This window comes from Chanodichthys erythropterus, chromosome 20 (genome assembly GCF_024489055.1).
Source record: "Chanodichthys erythropterus isolate Z2021 chromosome 20, ASM2448905v1, whole genome shotgun sequence".
Lineage (NCBI taxonomy): Eukaryota > Metazoa > Chordata > Actinopteri > Cypriniformes > Xenocyprididae > Chanodichthys > Chanodichthys erythropterus.
This window is the reverse complement of record NC_090240.1, coordinates 5,905,777-5,927,968: the sequence shown is the minus strand read 5'-3', so window position 1 is coordinate 5,927,968 and position 22,192 is coordinate 5,905,777. Positions and strand designations below refer to the sequence as shown.

Here is a 22,192-nt window from a genome sequence, read left to right as displayed (position 1 = left end):
CTTTGCTGGAAGGAGGCTCCACAGGAGCAGAACTGGACCCCCTTGATTTAAGGCAGTGGTCTCTAACTGAGCTCCTGGAGGGCCACTGTCACACAGAGTTTAGCCCCAACTAGCTCTATCTCACCTGCCTGTAAGGTTCTAGGGCTGTGTCTGAAATCGCCCCTTATACCCTTAAAGAGGGCACTATTTGAGAGGACAACCATTTGTAGTGATGTCCAAAACCATAGTGGACATTATCGAGTGCACTCATTCAATCCCATAATGCACCGCAATAACGAGTGTTCAACTGATGTTTGCTAAATGGCTAGAGAATACCCATAATGCACTGTGAGAGTAGTGCAGAATGAATTCCTGTGTCTGACCAGAAGATGGCGCCTGCAGTAGAATCATCCATCCATCCATCCATCCATTTTCCAAACCACTGGTCCAATGTGGCTACAACGTAATATCATGCAGGTATAAATTCCTTTTCAATTGATTATTAAATTGTTTAATTAAGGCTTATACATGCTAGTTTACTGACAGAGTTCATGATAAATGTTTTCATCTTACTACTGGAGCTGCCAGTTTGCTAAGTTTTAAATGATTATTAAACAGCAAGAACAAACTATGCAAAAGCACACTTGTGTCTAAATTTGCTCACTCGTTTTCATTCACTCCTTCAAGTGGACAATATTAGCGGACTAATGTACAGAATAATGAATGAGGGTATAGGAGGTGATTTTGAACACAGCTTAGTAATCCTGAACATGCTTTGATTAACTGGATCAGGTGTGTTAAATAGGGTTGGAGTTAAACTCTGCAGGAAAATGGCCCTCCAGAAGCAGAGTTAGAGACCACTGATTAAAGGGGAAAAGAGGATGATTTATATGCAACAAAGACTGTGCTAACCCAAATGCCATGATCTTACAAAATGCTTTTAAAATTATGGCCTTCCATATTCAATTTATGAAGAAAGTTTAACTGATGTCGTGTGAGCTGCGCTTTTTTCATAAGTTGAAAACGAAAAGGCATAGGACGTAGCATATGCGTTTTGAATTGCAAGAGACATTACACTTTATTCCTAAGTTGAATACAGAAGGCGGTCTGGCCGAAGCTAGATATTTTACTTTACTTTTACTTTAACTTGTTAAATATGGACATTTTTCTTACACAAATGCATCATTTCACTCCAGAAGGCCTTTATTAACCCCCCGGAGCCGTCTGAAGTACATTTATGATGGATGGATGCACTTTCTTGAGCTTTAAACTCGTTGGTCCCATTCACTGCCATTATAAAGCTTGGATGCGTCAGGATGTTAATTAATACAACTCTGACTGTGTTCATCAGAAAGAAGAAAGTCATAAACACCTAGGATGGCTTGAGGGTGAGTAAATCTTTGGGTACTTTACATTTTAAATTTAACTAATCCTTTAATGACCTATCAGCCTGTGCCATCTAGAGTTTCATGACAGAACTTTGTGTTTATTGAACATGGGTGTATTTTATCCTTCTGCTGCCAGCAATAAGCTACTGAAGACCATACTTTAGTATTTTTACCTCAGTCAAGCCATGTAACGTATGAATAATTGTTTTCTTTTCTTAAGAAACCAAGTTAACTTAATGGGAGAAGTCTGAAGTGCCGTAGGGATAAAACAATAACATGTTGAGACCTCACCTGTTTTCTGAATATGAGCAGCATCTTTTGTTACAGCAGCAGTCTCACTCCTTCCAACCTTGTTTTCGGCAAAAACTCTGAAGGTGTATACATTTCCCATCACAAGGTCAGAGACGGTAGCGTTCAGCCTGTGGAAGTGCTCGAGAACCGTGAACCACTCCTGCCAAAGACAGTACATTATGTACACTATTACTAAATTGAAAACAAGCCTGCAAATATTTCCCTGTGGGTTCCATCCAATAAATAAATCGTAAACAAAGTGATTTGCATTACAGTGTTAAATATCGACAAGACACAGTGGCTTTGGCTAAAGTGCCTTTAGATTAAGTTATTTTGTACTGTATGTTCTCTAGACATCTTGTATTCACATCAGGCTAGCTGTTTAGTATCATGATTCACATCACGACAGCGAGAGTTATGAGATGTCATCATGGAGCTCTCTCTCTATCTGTCAGCACTTTACACCTTCCCAAACAGATCCTCTCCCGCCAAGAAGTCATCTGACTCATGCCTCGAACACCCAGATACAAGCTTATAGATAGATGTGTAATGTCCATATACAGAGTCTGAAGACTCTTCGTTTAGATTTACTTACTTGACAGGAAGCTAAATTAAGCCTTGCTTAAGTATGACGGCATACATCCTACTTAAAAGAGAGAGAGAGAAAACATACTTAGAGCATTCACTGCTCGCTGTCAGTTATCACTGTGGTAAGTATGAGGGAAGTAGTTTAGGCTATCAGAGCAAGAACGCATCTGCCAGAAGTTGCCTAATACACTTTTTCAAAATGTTGATGTCAACTTTATCAGGTCAAACTCAGTATTATATGAGCTGATTTTCTATGCAACCCTTCTATCAAAACCAATAAATAAATATAAAAATATAGCAGCAAGAAGCAATTATCGGGGCCAAGCTCAAATAGAGCACGATTAGCCGATCAACATGGCTGGGAGCACCAGACATGAAACATGCATAGTTTGGTGTCAAAAGGGCTAAGCAGTGCAGAGATACAGCTTCAGAATCATTTAGGCATCATGCCTCAAATTTGTTGCTGCGCTATACGAAAACAATTTTGTCTATCAACACAAAATCCATAACTTTTTCCTAGCTGAAGGTGATCTGACTCAAATTTGGTGAAAATCGGACTAACAGTCTAAGAGGTGTTTGAAAAGGTTTTAAAGAAAATCAAAATGGCAGACAGCGAGCTTGGCCAGTTAGGGCAACTTTGGTATCTATGTTCTCGGCATGACCCAAGAAATCTATTTAGACCAGTCCCATGACAATAGGTTAAATTAATCAAAAGCTATTTAAAATTTCATTATAACATTTGAAAACAAGGTGGTGCTGTCTCGAAACCTTTTGAGTACCTTCAGGGCATGGTGCCGATGGCACATACTGAGTTTTGTAATGTATCACAATACTGTATTGTAGTAAATGGCAATTTCATGTTTTGTTCTATTATAGCGCCACCAAGAGGCACAATTCCACCATTTTTTATGTGTCTTTAGAGTGAGCCCATACATTTGGTGAAAATATCTCATTTCATTTTGGAGTTATAGTCATTTATATCTATGAGAACATAAAAAAAACTTTGTTTGCATTTTTTTGCCACTTAATATCAATATTTTGACATTTGGCTATTAGCGTATAGCCAACAATCTATGTTTCCAAATTTCTTACTATGGTTTCATCTCGATCAGACTAATGGTTTTGAAGATATTGGTGAAAGTTGCTTTAATGCTAAATCACCTCATTGCACAAACCATAAGGCAAAACCTAGCATGTTTGGTATCGTTGGACTCGGCAAGGATTTGGAAGTCTAACAAGATTACTCCCATGAAAATAAGTTGACCCCACCCAAAGTTATAAGCATTTGCATATTTGATTTTATCACTAGGTGGCACTGGCTTGAAACATCAGGGCATAGTGCCGATGACCCATTGTGAGTTTAATAATGATACGCTAATGCATTCATAAAATATAGCAATTTAGTACAAAATTCAATATAGCTGATGGCCAAAATGTCCGATATGGAAAAATTGGATATCAAATCAACATAGCCATTTTTTGTATCTTCAGACCAGTAGGTGGCACTTCGCTGAAACACAGCACGTAACCCCAAGTCACGCTTGTGATGACATGAACCAAGTTTGGTCTGAATACGATAAAGTGTTGAGGAGATACAGCCTTATGTCAAAGCGCTACGTACAATTCATTTGTGCGTTATTTAAAAATTATCAGATAACAGATTATCTGGTTTAAATTTTCGTGAAAATTTCATACTGTCCTCTATCTGTTTGCCAAATTTCATAACTTTCCTGCAAGCAGATCTATGGGCTGCCATAGACTCAAGAGCGGAAGAAGAAGGAGAGGAAGAAAAAGAAGAAGAAATGGAAAAATAATAAGAACGCCAATGGATAAAATAGGTGCTTATGCACTTACAGTGTTTATTTTATTTTATTTTATTTTATTTTATTATTTTATTTTATTTTAATGAAGAGAAACTCGTGCGCTAACTGGGTTTCACACAAATTGTGGGGAACTGTTAAATATTTAATTTTTGGTAATTCTAATACATTCGGTATAACATGTATTTTAATTATATATAAGTAATACATTTGTATATAATTACATTAAAAATATATAAAAATGATGTCATTTGAATTGTTTGACATAAGGTCAAGACCTCTGATGTGGGACAGGCCAGAACTGCAGGATTGCAAACATCTGATGTGATTAAAACTACCTACATTTCATGTTGTTCATTTTATGTTAGATAACAGTTTATTAAAAGTGCAATTTTTCTCAACCCAAATAACACTGTTCCTTAGATTTAAAAAAAAGGGAAGGGCGTAGTTCATTTTCTGAGTGCAGAACTAATACACAATATGCTGACATGTAGTTCTTACGTTACTGACTCTATTATTGTGCTAATAATGAGTTACTTACTCCAGTTTTCTTGTCAGCCTTCTGAATGGTGTATCCAGTGATCTCAGTGTTGCCATTGTCTTTGGGAGGGGTCCATTCCAAAGCTGCATTGAAGCCCCAAGAGTCGACTAGCTTGACAGATGCAGGAGGACCAGGCAGATCTACACACAACCATTAAAAATGATTTAGCATCCTTAGTATGGATCATTTTACACTGTGAGGTCTTACTCAGTAAACAGAGGTGTCAAGGAATGGACTAAGAATGAAAATGCAAGGGGGACTGAAATAGACAAGGTCCAAAAAGATCTCTAGATCATAGCACATCTCACCGACAATCTGAATTACGAGGGTAGCCTTGTCCTCGAAGCTGTCGACCTTCACGGTCATCTCATAGCTGCCAGAGTCTTCTCTCTCAGACTTGCGGATAAACAGGATGCTATCCTTGTCGCTGTTGCGAATATTTACCTTCTTCGTATCCAAAGGCTGGCCATCCTTGGTCCAAGATATCACAGGTTTAGGTTTTCCCTACAAAATGGAGAATTATGGAACATATTAGAACCTACAATGAAGCACAGCTTTATTTGACATAGATATAGGTATAAAAGTTTGAACTTACACAGAATGGTATAACAAGATTGATCTGTTCGCCAACATGCTTGACGTGTCTTGACCTCAGGGCACGGGGCAGGCGGATCTTGGGCCGATCTGAAAGAAACAACAACACAAGAGAATATTTAAAGTGCATGTATTTAATTGGGGGATTAAAATGATTTCATATGAGCTGTTTTAGATTTAAAAGGTCTTACTTTGAAATGCAAAAACAGTGTTACACATCCTGAGCAGACTTTTTCTGAACTTGAAAATTTCCATAGATATTTGTGTTATAAAACAGATTTAATGCTTACACAATTATTTAAATGAGTTAACGATTAACTTCATTTCAGCAGGTTTGTTCTTGATATACTGTACATTGGAGAGCGAGTCCATGGCAGCGTTTCTTGGGTCACTGTAATGCATCCACAAATAGATCTATGAGGAATGTCTGACCGTCTGCAGGTCAACAGCTTTCATATTACAGGCCAGTCACATCCTCGTCACTGTGTGCTTTATTTCTACAATACATTTCATGTGAATGGATGCTATTAAAAAAACAAAAAACAAATAATAATAATTACAACTAAATGTATCCTGAAAAAAAAAAAAATGTGGTACTGGTCCACAATATTAAGCTCAAAGCATGCTTCAGTTGTATGTGTACGCTAAGGTTTACTGTGCGTGTTGTAAATGTCATCGTCAGCATAATACAAGCGTACATGTGCGTGTTCACTCATATAGAGTGCTGCAGGGATGGCATATTTTTGTAAGCCAAAACCCAAAAATGAGTCTCAATATTTTCCTACTTAAGTTGATTTTCAGGTGCATTTTTTATTTTAATTTTTATTATGTGTCATGTTTTCTGTCAAATTCTTAAAATTACATTAATATATTTATTAATATAATAAAAAAGCAATAAATTAAACTAAATCAAATTAAATCATTAACAAAAGCCATTTTTTTTGTACTGCAGTGACAGAAGCTAGATGTATTTACAGACTTTTACAGAATTACAATGGCATAAATAATGTTATGATATAATGCAAATAAAAAAAAAAATGTTCAATATAAAGTGATGGTAAAAATTAAGTGATGCTTTTAAATATTAATCTAAAACTAGCAGTAGGTCATTGGGTCCTATTTTAACAATGTAAGCACATGGTCTGAAGCGCATGGCGCAGGCACACTTAGGGCGTCGAATCCACTTTTGCTCATTTAACGACAGAAAAAATGGTCCGTGCACCATACGCATGGTCTAAAAGTATCTAGTCTCTTAATGAGTCATGGGTGTGTTTTGGGCGTAACATGCAATGAAAAAAGTCTCATCTTCCATTCCCTTTAAAAGCCTGGTGCGCTTGCACCATGGTAAATTCGCTATTTACATGGAGGAATATAGACACCCTCAACTTGACGAGTCATTTTAAATACATGTGTGTATTGCCATGATTGTTCAAATAATTAGCTAATTTCATTCATCATTGTTGCAAATAGGTAAATCTGATAAAAGCAATGACTATCCATTATGACATGTAGCCATTTTTATCTTTATGTACAGAATAATAATCTTTTACATTGTAATCCTTTTATTTTTAATATTTGGCATGTTTGTGTGCTGTTGCGCGTACCTGTGTGTGTAACAAGCATAGTGTGCACCCACCTATAGGCGCATTTTACTAACGCACCCTTTAAATAACAAAAAAATACTGCGTCATTGACCTCAGACCAGGTTTTTGATGTCAATGGCACTGTCATTTTCAGTTGACTCAAAACTGCAAAGCGCCAACAATGCACCTGAATTTGTGGGCTGATTTCACAGACAGGGTTTAGATTAAGCCAGGATTAGGCTTTAGTTAAATCAGGACATTTAAGTAGCTTAAAAAAAAAAAAAAAAACATTACTGGTGTGCTCATCTTGAGACAATGGCAGTGATATATTTTAAGACATGTCAGTGCAAGTTGTTTTCAGATAAATAGCTCAAATATGCATTTTAGTTTGAGACTAGCTTAAGCCTTTTCTGTGAAACTGGGGAAATATCTCTAAAATAATCTAAAATAAAAATAAAAAGAGTAAAATAATATTGTCATGAGAGTAAAAGGAGCAAAAGAAGAAGGGCCTTTAGTGCTATGAGCGAGAAGCAAGAGCATATATATATATTATTTATTCAGATTAAATGAGGAAGTGATAATCAATCTTGTCAAAAATATCCTTTCTAAGAATCAGCTCTGGCAAACATTGTGGTTTTAACACTCTAGAAGCAGAAAGAGCCAAATAAGCATTTTTATCATATCTAGACGTTATATTAATATTCTTTATATTTTGATTCCAAGTAAGAAAATGAGCTCATGTGGCATTTGACAGGTTATCAGACACGTTGTCAGACAGAAATTAAAAAGGAAAGCATGTCTTACATTTTGGAGAAGTGACAACAAAAGTTAGACATGCACGTTTTCATAACAGAAGTTAACTAAATGTCTGAATTGAATAGATGGATATACATATATGAACTATAAGTATATGATATCAAAAGACTATCAATTCTCAGAGAAGAGTTTTTTGTGTGTGTGTGTGTGTGTGTGTGTGCAGTTTATGGAAGTAGAGGAATAAACATGTTTTGAACGTGTTGACTTTTAAAGAAATTAATAAAATGAGATTACATCAAATCAGTCACAAGTGAATTATAAGTACACATATGCAATATGTTGTGGTTACTTCAATTTAAGTAGACAGAACTAAAATAAACTTGTTAGCTTTAAGTTAAAGGTGCCCTAGAACTTAAAAAAAAAAAAAAAAATTAAAAAAAATAATAATATACGTCTAAGGTGTCCCCTGAATGTGTCTGTGAAGTTTCAGTTCAAAATACCCCATAGATTTTTTTAAATTCATTTTTTTAACTGCCTATTTTGGGGCATAATTAGAAATGAGCCGATTCATGGTGTGTGGCCCTTTAAATCTGGTGCTCCACGCCCCAAGAGCTCGCGCTTGCCTTAAACAACATAAAAAAAGTTCAAACAGCTAATATAACCCTCAAAATGGATCTTTACAAAGTGTTTGTCATGCAGCATGTCTAATTGCTTAAGTACAGTGTTCATTTTGATGTTTACATTGATTCTGAATGAGTCTGATGCTATGCTCCGTGGCTAACAGCTAATGCTACACTGTTGGAGAGATTTATAAAGAATGAAGTTGTGTTTATGAATTATACAGACTGCAAGTGTTTAAAAATGAAAATAGCGATGGCTCTTGTCTCCGTGAATACAGTAAGAAACGATGGTAACATTAACCACATTTAACAGTACATTAGCAACATGCTAACGAAACATTTAGAAAGACAATTTACAAATATCACTAAAAATATCATGTTGTCATGGATCATGTCAGTTATTATTGCTCAATCTGCCATTTTTTGCTATTATCCTTACTTGCTTACCTAGTCTGATGATTCAGCTGTGCACAGATCCAGACGTTCTGCCCTTGTCTAATGGCTTTCATAATGTTGGGAACATGGGCTGGCATATGCAAATATTGGGGGTGTACACCCAGACTGTTACGTAACAGTTGGTGTTATGTTGAGATTTGCCTGTTCTTCTGAGGTCTTTTAAACAAATAAGATTTATATAAGGAGGAGGAAACAATGGAGTTTGAGACTCACTGTATGTCATTTCCATGTACTGAACTCTTGTTATTTAACTATGCCGAGGTAAATTACATTTTTTAATCTAGGACACCTTTAAGTAAATTGACATTTTTAAGTAATAGCAATTTAATTAGATGAAAGTTAGACCAACTTAAAATCTTTGTTTCAATAACTTTTACCTGTCAGGGTAACTTGGAATTGTCAACTTTTCAATTATACATGAAGTTTATTTACTTAATATTTGTTAAGTCCCCCATGAAATCAAAATTGAAGTTTTTTGGCTTTTAGAACATGTTAGCCTTACTAAGCTAGTTTGCACCAAAACAATGACAAAATTCACATTTAGAAAACATAAACATTTAAAACTTACAGTCTCTCACTTCCGCCAATATGAATCAATGATTTTGATGACATCACCTAGAATCTAAAGGGTTCCGCACCCTATATTATAAACAGACACTGAAGCTACGGCTAAAATCTGTCACTTGTTCACACATTTACTATTTTCTACATGGTGAATGGCACATTTGATTAAGACTGTGTAAATATGCTTTCCATTGGCGAATGAAGTTGCTTTTATGTTAGTGTCACACAAAAACAGTCTGCTCCGGTCCACAATAACACAAAACGTATATGCGTGAGTTGGGGCAGACCACAAAACGTACAGAACCATACAGAAAACATTTAGAAGTCTCTAGCCCACCAGACTTCTAATCCTTACTTCCCAGGACACCAAAACAAAGTTCAGTCATCATGACAGGAAACAATTGACACCTGTGGAGCGACACACATTTCTGAGCTGACATGCTGACACAATGCTTGATTTAGGTGGCACTGACTGCATAGTTGAAGGTTCACATTCAGCTCACCTTTACCATACCCGACCTAATTTCTCTAATGCCTGTGCTTGTACGTGTGAAAAACCTAATCCTGCTTCTTCGATCCCTTTTTGCACTCCATGTTCTGATATGCATTCCTGTGTGATGTCTTGAATCACTGCCACACACCACAACATTAACCCGCTAAATCCAAATGGATGAACATATTGTTCCATTTGATTCTCCAAAGCCAACATGCCTGCATATCTCTCTTCAGTCAGGCTTATTTGACTTAATAACAACATCAGTTGATTTCAGGATCTTATTTGGGTCATTTTTTATAAAAGGTAAATAAGTATTTGCTTGGTTAAAATGATCATAATATTTCGGTGCTCAACATACGTAATTTAAAAAACAAATAAAAGTTGAAAACACACAGAATTAAGCCACAACACAACAGCCACTAGGGGGATGTGTCAACCCAGAGAACCAGATTAGTAAAACTCTTACTGCCCCCCTCGACCTGAACATTTGTCTCAGTTGTCCTCTCTTATCAGTGAACCTGCCTATGTCGGATATATGATTTGATATAAAGGATATCTAATTGCCCGAGCAATTCCACATTTCATAAATAAAAGTAAGATTATTATATATATATATCAGACCACTTTTTTTAAGATTAGAAGTAAAAATCAGTTCAAAATTCAAGTTTTTAATTTTAGTACAATTATAACGCTTGTACCTTTTTAGTACAATGATCCTTTACACAATAAATTAAATGGGATAACTTAAATTAAAGGGACAGTTCACCCAAAAATGAAAATTCTGTAATTATTTACTCACCCTCTATTTAAACAAAAGAAAATATTTTGAAAAATGTTGGTAACCAAATATATATATATATATATATATTATCTTGCTTTGTGTTCAGCACAAGAAAGAAATGAATACAGGTTTGTAAAATTATGAAGTTAAGTAAATTATGACAGAATGTTTACTTTTGGGTGAACTATCCCTTTAAATGATTGTTTACTTACTATCTTGACTATGTATGAATAATAATATCCTGTATATTATAAAATGTAAACCAACACATGACTTGTTACAAGCTGACATAATTAATATTATTTGCACCAACACAAATTATTCTTAATGATTTACCTAATTGTTTGAAAATGTAAACTTCACTAAAATATATAATGTAAAATATATATATCTAACATATAATATTATAATTAATACTATCAAATAATAAAATATGTAAAAAAAAAATATAATATATAACATATATAATATATAACATATATTAAATAATATCAAATAATAAAATATGTAAAAAAAAAAAATGAACATAATTAACAATAGGTATCCATTAAATAACATTTATTTAAAAAATGTATTCTGTTTACTCTTTATTATTTATGCATGATACTGTTTATTATAAAATTATTTTAGATTTTGTCAGAGGATTTAGTGATGTTAGATCAGGTCTTCTTTAAAACAATCAGAGTTTTTTGTTTATAACTTTTAACAATCACCCTTAATGGAAATAATGGGCAACATAATAATAACCAAAGAATTCATGTTTTACTTGCAAGGACTAATAACACAATAGGTCAGATTTACTAAACAGGACAAATTAGCATGTGGCCACAACCTAAAAAAAAAAAAAAAAAAATCGACCCACGGAAACAACTTAAAGGAACACTGTAAAACTAAACTGTTTAACTCTAGGAGAGTTTGAAAATGAGCGTATTTTCAAAAAAAGTGAAATGTTTCTTTAAAAGTAGCCCAATTCCGCAGACTTACCACTGATTGCCAACAATAGACCTTTTTCACACTTCCGGGTTTTTGGCTTCCGGAATGAGCCACGCAGTGTAAAAGATTTTCCGGTTACAGTGATAGATAGCCTCGATCAGAACCAGTTCGGGAATCAAAGTCGTTTTTCGAATTAAATGTCTTGAAAATGTTTGAACGGTCTTGGTGAATTATTGGTGAGACTACAGAGCTCTCATTAAGAGCTAAATTTAATAAATAATTTGAAGTGATGGCGGTTAAACTGGTTATTAGGGGCCAAGCCCCGAAGGGGCTGTAGCCCCTATTGTAATTGTACGTTTTCCCTTTTATTATTATTATTCTTCCTCCCGAATGGGAGTCTATGGCAGCCCTATCAACGGAACATGAGAAAATGATGAAATTTGGCACAGTTGTAGAGATGCTCATGAATAGTGATTGGACCAAATTTGGAGTCTCTAGAACCAACTCTATAGCGCCACCACCAGTTCAAAATTTCAACATTCTAACGGTTTTAACATTTGAACTGTTTGTCATAGAAAAATTAAATTTAGTTCATCTGATTCGTCTCTTCATGCTGATGCTATTCAACTTCTTACATTAAGTCTCCACCCATTACAGTAGCGGCCATTTTGAAAAGTACAGTATTTGTTTTTTTTCGCTTCTCCTCCTTCAAAATTTGTCCAATTTTGTCCAATCTTTGATCAGATTATCTTTGGACTGAGCCGCACAGAAATGACTGAACAAATTTTTTTTATTCATCTTTGTTCAAAGGTTATGATGTCACGAAGTTAACGAGGTCGACCCAAAATTAGTATAGAGGCTGTATCTCGGCCAAACTTTGAGCAATCGAAACAAAAATTGGTACCCTTCATCAGAACCATGGTCTGAGGGTCTATGCCAAACTTGGGATCAGCGCCACCTACAGGTCATGAGATATGAAAAATGGCTATTTTGGCCAATAACTTTTGAACAGTTTGTCAGAAAATCAAGATCTTGGTGATCTATGGATTCCTTGGATCATGCCGAATCCAACGATACCGATTCTGTCAATATTGGATGAATCACGTGTCCGCCATTTTGAATTTTGTCATAAATTGCGATATCTTTTAAACAATTTGACATATCTTCACAAAAATTGGTATGTATGACCTTTAAAAGGTCGTGAAGGTACCTGAGAAGTTTCAGCACAGCGCCACCTACTGTTCCACAGATGTAATGATTATTTCAAAAACGCTTATAACTTTTGAAAACACTTTCCAAAATGTGTATGCTTCATGTCATTTTATTCCCTGGCTTATGCCGATTCCGACAATGTATCATTTGTCATTTTCCTTAAATGTACCTGTCTGCCGTATTGAAGTAAATGAAAAACAGTTTTTTCGCTACTCCTCCTACAAATTTTGGTCAATTTTGTCCAAAATCAGCTCAGATGATCTTTGGACCGAGCCGCACAGATTTTTGATATTCACTACCATTTCCGAGATATTCATCTCTGAATGTGACCTTGCTTGTGTTTGTTGTCTTATGCTAGTTAGCTTAGCACAGTAATTGCTTAGCATGCTAAACTATTGCTATTCTTTCTAATGTGGTCTTCAGTCAACAGGTTAACCAAAACTTAGTTGGCATTAAATAACTTTGCATACTAATATGGTTAACATGCTATGAAGCTTTTTTTTTGTGAACTCTTTCTCACACTGAAACCTCTGCTTAGCATACTGATGAACTTGCATGGCTGATTAGCTCAATGTGTTACGCCACGGATCCCGAATGCTCTGCATCGTGGGTTCGAAACTCAGTGTGACACATGCCCAGACCGCATGAGGTACTGTGGCAGGAAAAGATGCAGAACTTGTGTCTGTTCTAGGCATTCTGCCTAAAACTGGTCTAATCTGAAGCTATCACATGCAATTCCTTTATGTCCAAATTCGTAGTTATTCTTCTTCCCCCTGTATGGTAATCAATGAACCATAAGAAGGAAAATTATCAAATTTGGCATGCTTGTAGTGATAGTAATTAAAAGTAATTTGACCAACTTTGGAGTATCTAGGACTAAGTCTATAGCGCCACCACCAGTTCAAATATTCACTTTTGTAAAGGTTATAACTTTTGAACCCTTTGTTCCAGAAAAATGAATGTCAATACAACTGATTCCTCTCTTCATACTGATCACATTCAATATCTTACATTAAGTCTCCACCCAGTACAGTAGTGGCCATTTTGAAAAGTACAGTATTCCGTTTTTTCGCTACTCCTCCTTCAAAATTTGTCCAATTTTGTCCAAACTTTGATCAGGTGATCTTTGGTCTGAGCCGCACAGAAATGACTGAACAGATTTTTTTTATTCATCTTTGTTCAAAAGTTATGATGTCACGAAGTTAACGAGGTTGACCCAAAATTGCTATAGAGGCTGTATCTCGGCCAAACTTTGAGCAATCAAAACTAAAATTGGTACACTTGATCAAGACCATGATCTGAGGTTCCATGCCAAATTTGGGAACAGCGCCACCTACAGGTCATGAGATCTGAAAAATGGCTATTTTGGCCAATAACTTTTGAACACTTTATTAGAAAATCAAGATCTTGGTGTCTATGGATTCCCTGTGCCATGCCGAATCCGAGGATATCAAATTCGTCAACACCGGATGAACCACGTGTCCGCCATTTTGAATTTTGTCATAAATTGCAATAACTTTTAAACAATTTGACATATCATCACAAAATTTGGTACATATGACCATCAGAGTGTCCTGAAGGTACATGAGAAGTTTCAGCACAGCGCCACCTAGTGTTCCACAGATATAATGATTTTTGCAAAATTGCTTATAACTTTTGAAAACATTATCCAAAATTTGTCTGCTTTATGTCATTTTATTCCCTGGTTTATGCCGATTCCGACAATGTGTCATTTGTCATTTTCCTTAAATGTACCTGTCTGCCATATTGAATTAAATCAAAAACAGTTTTTTCGCTACTCCTCCCACAAATTTTGGTCAATTTTGTCCAAAATCAGCTCAGATGATCTTTGGACCGAGCCGCACAGAAATGACTGAACGGATTTTTGATATTCGCTACCATTCCCGAGATATTCATCTCTGAATGTGACCTTGCTTGTGTTTGTTGTCTTATGCTAGTTAGCTTAGCACAGTAATTGCTTAACATGCTAAACTATTGCTATTCTTTCTAATGTGGTCTTCAGTCAACAGGTTAACCAAAACTTAGTTGGCATTAAATAACTTTGCATACTAATATGGTTAACATGCTATGAAGCTTTTTTTTTTGTGAACTCTTTCTCACACTGAAACCTCTGCTTAGCATACTGATGAACTTGCATGGCTGATTAGCTCAATGTGTTACGCCACGGATCCCGAATGCTCTGCATCGTGGGTTCGAAACTCAGTGTGACACATGCCCAGACCGCATGAGGTACTGTGGCAGGAAAAGATGCAGAACTTGTGTCTGTTCTAGGCATTCTGCCTAAAACTGGTCTAATCTGAAGCTATCACATGCAATTCCTTTATGTCCAAATTCGTAGTTATTCTTCTTCCCCCTGTATGGTAATCAATGAACCATAAGAAGGAAAATTATCAAATTTGGCATGCTTGTAGTGATAGTAATTAAAAGTAATTTGACCAACTTTGGAGTATCTAGGACTAAGTCTATAGTGCCACCACCAGTTCAAATATTCACTTTTGTAAAGGTTATAACTTTTGAACCCTTTGTTCCAGAAAAATGAATGTCAATACAACTGATTCCTCTCTTCATACTGATCACATTCAATATCTTACATTAAGACTCCACCCAGTACAGTAGTGGCCATTTTGAAAGTACAGTATTCCATTTTTTCACTACTCCTCCTACAATTTTTGTCCAATTTTGTCCAAAATCAGCTCAGGTGATCTTTGGACCGAGCCGCACAGAAATGACTGAACGGATTTTTGATATTCGCTACCATTCCCAAGATATTCATCTCTGAATGTGACCTTGCTTGTGTTTGTTGTCTTATGCTAGTTAGCTTAGCATGCTAATTGCTTAGCATGCTAACCAGTTGTCATTCTCTTTAATGTGGCTCTTCAGCTATCAAGTTAACCATGAGCTTCATTAGCATTAAGTTAGCTTAGCATGCTAATATGGTTAGCATGCTAAGTAATGCTTTTTTGTAAATTCTTTCTTACACTAAAAGTTCTCTTCCACAGATTGTTGAATGTGCATCCTCAAGTAGCTCAATGTGTAAAGCCAGTTACCTGATGAGCTCTGCACCCCAAGATAGTGGGTTCGAATCCCAGGTGGAGCGGTTTTATGAAATAGTGTGTTTTGATTCCTTTACTGCCTCTTGGATTAGAAATAAATGCTTTTTGTTTCATGATGTGTTCATTTTCATCTAAGCTTATGTACATTCTGAGTTCATTTTCGCCCGTAATTCTAAACCAGCTGTTTCATGTTTGTTCATTTTCTGCTGTTTTTCCTCTTCCTGCTCTGTATTGCGCTACAGCATGATGAGCTGCAGAATGATCTAAAGTAGTTATTAAATATAACATTCAGTGCAGTTTTATAAAAATTCTTCATTTTGAGTTCATTTTCACATGAACTAATGAACTTCGGAAGGTGTGCCAACATTCACCTGCACAGTGGTGCAATGAGATGAGAAATGGACACTGGACTCGGAGGTCGTGGGTTCAAATCCCGTGTGGGGTTCCTTTATACAATTGTGTGTAATGAGTCATTTTGATACCTTTTTTATCCAAATAAGCATTGTACTAATCTTTATTCCTCTTGAATGAGATACAAGTGTTTTTAGTTCATTCCCTGTTCATTCTCTGAACTTCTATTGATTTTCATTTCATTTCCACCTGTCCTTCTGAACCAGCTGTTTTGCATGTACATTCAATTTCTGCTGTTTTTGCTCTTCCTGCTCCGTATTGCGCTACTGCCCCTTCTGGGGCTTGGCCCCGAATTGCTGCTTGCAGCTATATTATTCTTTGTGTCTGTTTGGCGCGGCTGTGCATTATCGCGCTCCATGTGCTGTAAAGACAGTGTCTGTGTCTAAACGTGCATACTATGTGACATTATTAATATTCAGTACTATTTAGGGTGGATAGTATGCACATAATGAGATGTATAGAGTGTTTTTAGCGACGTGCTGGGGAAATGATCGACTGGTAGATCCCTTATCACACAAGCCTGATCCTCTGATTCGTGAAGCAGGACTGCTCGCAACATGATATTTCTGGATATAAACACTTCAGTCATCTCTCACTCATTTTCCTGTCATCATCATCTTAAAGTATGTATTATGCGCAGCATTGTTGTGCTATTGCAACATGCAAAGACTGATAGTTGTGTACAGTGTGGTTTTGGAAATTATGTCTTAGTTTAATCATTTTAATCGATCAGGATTAATTATAACATATGCTTGAATGTGGGATGATGCCATATGAGACATGCTATATATATTTTTAAAACATAGCTATACGACAATATTATGTATCTCACGACTTTATATCCCACATTAAAGTATATATTGGGAGTTAATTTTTTTAAATTAATAAATTATATAAATGTTCGTAGTACGTAATACGATCTGGGAAATTGCTGAATGAGTAGCTGCGTAGCCTTTGCTGTATGACAGCTGGTGATATAAATCCATCTTCCGGTAAATTCGATCAACGGTCTGAGTGGCTGTATAAGCTACAAACAAGTAGAAAATAATTTATTTGTAGATTATACAAAAGCTATTTGGAAAACAGACAAAACAGAAAAGGTAAGAAGCGATATTTGAGAAAAAGCATATCAATCTAATAGCCGTAGACGCATAGCGGAACTAACTTTACCCTGCGTCACGTGATTTCCGATTCTTGTGAAAAAGGTCTATTGAGTAGCAACACTGACTGTGTACCAAACCCTGACAGAAGTTTTTAATGCCAGAATAGGGTTTGCACTGACGCAGGCTGTTAGTAAATCTGGCCTGATGAGTCAAGGTCAAGCTCCACCAATGAAAGTGGTCAAGTGCAAAGCCAAAGAACCAAGCCCTGAATATAAACACTTCTTGACCCTGCACCTGTCACGAAAATCACACCAGCAATGAAAGAAGTTCATACAATTATTTAGCAAGATAAAAATTCTTAGAAACATACACAATTATGCAAGTACTATGCTCAGTTTAGGAGAATAATGTACACTATGTGTTTACTGTGCTTCTCAGTCCTGAGCTCAGATTGCACTGACAGCCTTATGTCTTTATGTTTGTAATTTAAATGCTAATGAAAGCTCTTGTCGGCGCAAGCCAATGGGATTTATATACCCACAGCTGTTGAATCCATTGAGGGCAAGAGAGGTAGCTAAAGGCTGAGGCTGTGCACTTTCACCAGCTACTCTCTCTGTGGGGAAACACATACTGTCATCTGAGATTCGGCAGTAAGCCACATGAGCCAGGGCTCAGAGAATACACTGAAAATGTATAACACTATGAAGTAATCAGTGTTTGAAGTAATCAGACCCTGTGAAGTAACCAGAGACGATTCATCACTTTCATCTGTCCCCTATACATGCCAATGGTGCATAGACACTCACCCACAATCTCACGGACGGGGACAGGCTGAGGCAGGACGACGGGTTCGCTGCGGCCTCCGGCATTCACGGCCACCACACGAATGTTAAGTAGGTCTCCGGTTGTCAGACCGCTGATAACAAACCGGTTGGACGTGATGACTTCGGTATTGGCAGCCACCCATTCAGAAGCTGTGTAAAAATGGACAGAAGATTTATATTATATTAAGTACCCAACCAAGTACCCAAAAAATACATTAAATAATTTATTAAATACTAACTTTATATAAACTAGGGGTAGATTTAACTGGAGTTTGACATGAATACTTTTGAAAAGTTGGCATGACTATATTCCATGTACAACAACAACAACAACAACAAATCTCTCTCTTTTTTTTTTTTTTTTTTTTTAGCAAAACCTAAAATATCTTGATGTTGATTTAAAAAAAAAAAAAAAAAAAAAAAAAGCCCATGGGTGTTATGCGTCAACTACCCAGTTAAAGATCAAATACGAATTTCCAAACACACTAGCAGTGATGTCAGTATAGATCCACACATCTAAATGTGGGGTGTTCAGATATGGTGACAGTTGGTTGAAAGCATCCCTTCCTAATAGGGAGACTTACAGGAGCTAGCTGTAAATCAGTCTGTGGTGACATTTCAAAGACAGGTGCTATAGCAGACTGTCACAGAACCCACTTTTCTTGTGACATCCGATAGTTCTACATGGTTAAATTTCAAGATGAAGGTATGATGATTGAAACACTACACCTAATCTAAAGAGTTTATCTGCAATTCTGAGAGGATATACGCACATCCCTCCTTGCAGTATTCCACAAGGTATCCATCCAGTCCAGAGCCAATGCTCTCTGGGGATCTCCACTTAAGAGTAACTGAGGTATCATTGATATCATCCACGCTGAGGCTCTGAGGGGCACTCGTGGGCACTGCACATTAATTAGAGACATAAAAACAAATTCATAGCAGAAAAACACATGAATTTCTATAGGGATGGATGGATGGATTGGGTGGATGGATAGATTAGGTGGATGAATTTGGTATATTAAATGGGTGGATGGATGAATTAGGTGCATTGATTTCATGGATGAATTGGGTTGATTGATTTCATGGATGAATTGGGTTGATTGATTTCATGGATGAATTGGGTTGATTGATTTCATGGATGAATTGGGTTGATTGATTTCATGGATGAATTGGGTTGATTGATGGATTGGGAGGATGATTTGGATGGACTTAGTGGGTTGTTTGGATGGATGTATGGATATTAGGTGGATGGATGAATTTGGTAGATTAATTGATTGGATGGATGGATGGATGGATGGATGGATGGATGGATGGATGGATGGATGGATGGATGGATGGATGGATGGATGGATGGATGGATGGATGGATGGATGGATGGATGGATGGATGGATGGATGGATGGATGGATGGATGGATGGATGGATGGATGGATTTGGTAGATTGATTGGATGGATGGATTAGATTGATGGATGAACAAGGTGGATTGATTTCATGGATGATGGATAGATTAATTGGATGGATGAATTAGGTGGACTGATGGATTAGGTGGATTGATTGGGTGTATTGATGGATTGGGAGGATGGTTTGGATGGATTTAATGGATGGATGGATTGGGTAGATGATGATGAGATTGATGGGATCGATGGATGGATGGATGAATGGATGGATTATGGCTGGATGGATGGATTTGGTGGATAATGGATTGGATTGGATGGATTAGGAGGATTGATGGATTGATGTATTGATTGATTGATGGATTGTGTGGATTGGATAGATAGATTGATGTATGGATTGATTGGGTGGATGGATTGATTGGGTAGATGATGAGATTGGATGGATGGATGGTTGGATGGATGGATGAATGGATGAAAGAATGGATTAAGTTACCTGCTGGAGGAGGTGGTGTTGATGGTTTAGGTGGCTCTTCTACAGGTGCAGCTTCAGCAGGAGCAGCTGATGATCAAATATGCAGGATTATTTGGACTCAGAGTTATATTGATTCAAATGCACCATGGTTTTTACTGCCTATATGTCGATTAAACTAAAAACATTTGAGAACGAACTGTAGCCTTATAAACTGTCATTTTCTGAAGGGTGCAAGTCAAATTACAAAGTGTCTGGATCCAAACTGAAATTGAAACATTAAAAATGATAACAAAAGCAAAATTATTTACCCTCAGCTGGAGCATTAGTAGGAGCAGCTTCATCAGCAGGGCCTAATAGCAAATCATTAGACTCCCATTAGAGCAGCGTCACTCAGGGGAGACCAAGATACCGTTTTGAATAAACAGGATTTATTTATTTATTGGGTAGTTCAGCGTCATGGAGCAACAGTTGCAGGAATAGCACCTTCTTCTGCTACATGAACTGCAGCATACATATATATATATATACTTACACCTTGCCCTCATGCAGCAGTCACATCAGCTTTCTTGGCAGCAACTGATGACGTTAATGAAAAGTCAGGTGAAAAGTCATGCCATAGCCATTTCAGCACAGTGTGAGACACACTCTCCCACCACAAGCTAACCTAGAGTGCACCACACACATTGTTTGTTGATTAGTGGTTTTTGCACTCAGCAGGCCAGTTTACTGAAGAAGAAACAACATGTGAAGGCAGTGTTTTGATCCTGAGATGTAGGTTAATGCAACTTAAAATTTGAAAACTGAAAATGAAACATGATTTGAACATGAATATTTACAATTGAGATGCTAAAAAAATGCTATTTGTACTCTCATGCAAAAGCAAATTAAATTTGACGGGGTAGTAATAATCAGTTGTGTTATTGTTATAGCATTACCCTATGCTCTACGTCCCATCTTAAGAGGCAGCAGTCTAACCCTGAGCAGCAGGGGCCGAGTCTAGTGTTACATGTTAAATAAATGTTAGAATATATTAGGTACATGTTAGTGGATAGGTAGTCATAAATTCGAATGCTTCTGCAAGACAAAGTCCAATGATCCATAGGTGCTGCACAGTATGTTTAATTTATCTACTTTTGAGGGACCCGTTCATACAAATGTCAGGGAAATTTCTACATCATACATACATACATGTACATAAACTTCAACTGTCACAAAACTAAATATTCTAATTATTAAGTTTCTATTTTGTAAAAGTCACTGTAATGCCATAACCCAAGACAGAAGTTATCTTCCAGCAGTTTGTGGATGTTCAAATAATGACAATTCCATTTTCCTACATCAATAAATCAGTTGAAGAAGGGGCATATTTTATTCATTCTAACCTTCGTCACTGCCAAAATATGTTTTACTACAGTAACATTAGTAACTTGGTATTAGAAATAGATCAATTACATTATTGCATTTTCTATCATTATATTATTAATTTATATTTATTATCATTTTACAGTAGCAACAATAACTGTTGTAACTATGTTATGGCAAATTAACATGGTACATTATAGCAAAGAACATCGTCATGTTCCAGTGAGTGGAAGTAGTGCATGTTGTTCAGTAGGGGGCGTGTGTGAGTCCTCCACAGCACTGATGATGCATTCATTCTTTCATTGCAAGACAGCTGACAGACGTCGATGAACAGTATTATTAAAACCGTTAACGTGATTATCAGTTTTACAGTATGAATGTGAATCCTATTAAAATAGTCTGAAGAATTGGTCTTTTAAATGAGATGTCGTTAGGGTTAGGCACATATTTAGGTATAAACTGTTAAAATAAAATAATTATGCATGAGTACCTTCAGGAGCAGGTGCCTCTGCAGCGGGGGCAGATCCCGCCACTGCCGCTTCAGCGGGAGCTTCTACGGGTGCAGCTTCAGCTGGAGGCGCCTCAACGGGGGCAGCCTCGGGCACAGGCTCTGCCGGCTTCTCCTCTTTTGCAGCAGCCTTCTTGGCTGACTTTTTGATAGGTGCTGGTTTGGCTGGCATGATGCTTGGGAGAAACTCAACAGGACTGCCGGTCTTTGGGATGGCAGTATCTTGGGACGTTCAATTTATACCACCTCTGAGTATGAATCTTCGGGACTCCTCCTCTTCTTTAAATAGCCTTCAGTACACAGATAAATCTGTTCTTATCAACTCAGGAATAACCCTAAACTGGTCTCACCTCATTACTCAAGTTATTCATAGTAACTGGTTAACTCAGTATCATGTAGCTTTCGTGCCTAGAGTTCAATTATTTCTGATGCTTATTTT

The 22,192-nt window shown here is 36.7% G+C and overlaps 1 protein-coding gene across 4 annotated transcripts in view; it reads right to left on the bottom strand.

The window, feature by feature from the left end:
• The window catches only part of mybpha (myosin binding protein Ha), a 30,249-nt gene extending 8,268 nt beyond the window's left edge, over window positions 1-21,981 (bottom strand). For 2 of the 4 annotated variants that reach the window (XM_067371867.1, XM_067371866.1), the window contains exons 1-9: window positions 21,736-21,981; window positions 20,192-20,233; window positions 19,905-19,970; window positions 18,788-18,919; window positions 17,997-18,164; window positions 5,203-5,291; window positions 4,916-5,111; window positions 4,608-4,747; window positions 1,659-1,818 (exon numbers count right to left, since the gene is read on the bottom strand). In XM_067371867.1, the coding sequence (XP_067227968.1) occupies window positions 1,659-1,818; window positions 4,608-4,747; window positions 4,916-5,111; window positions 5,203-5,291; window positions 17,997-18,164; window positions 18,788-18,919; window positions 19,905-19,970; window positions 20,192-20,233; window positions 21,736-21,925 (1,183 nt within the window). In that variant the 5' untranslated portion in view covers window positions 21,926-21,981. The remainder of the gene's footprint in view (window positions 1-1,658; window positions 1,819-4,607; window positions 4,748-4,915; window positions 5,112-5,202; window positions 5,292-17,996; window positions 18,165-18,787; window positions 18,920-19,904; window positions 19,971-20,191; window positions 20,234-21,735) is intronic. The other 2 variants (XM_067371869.1, XM_067371868.1) reach the window with 2 other exon arrangements.
• Between the last annotated feature and the right edge of the window lie 211 nt (window positions 21,982-22,192).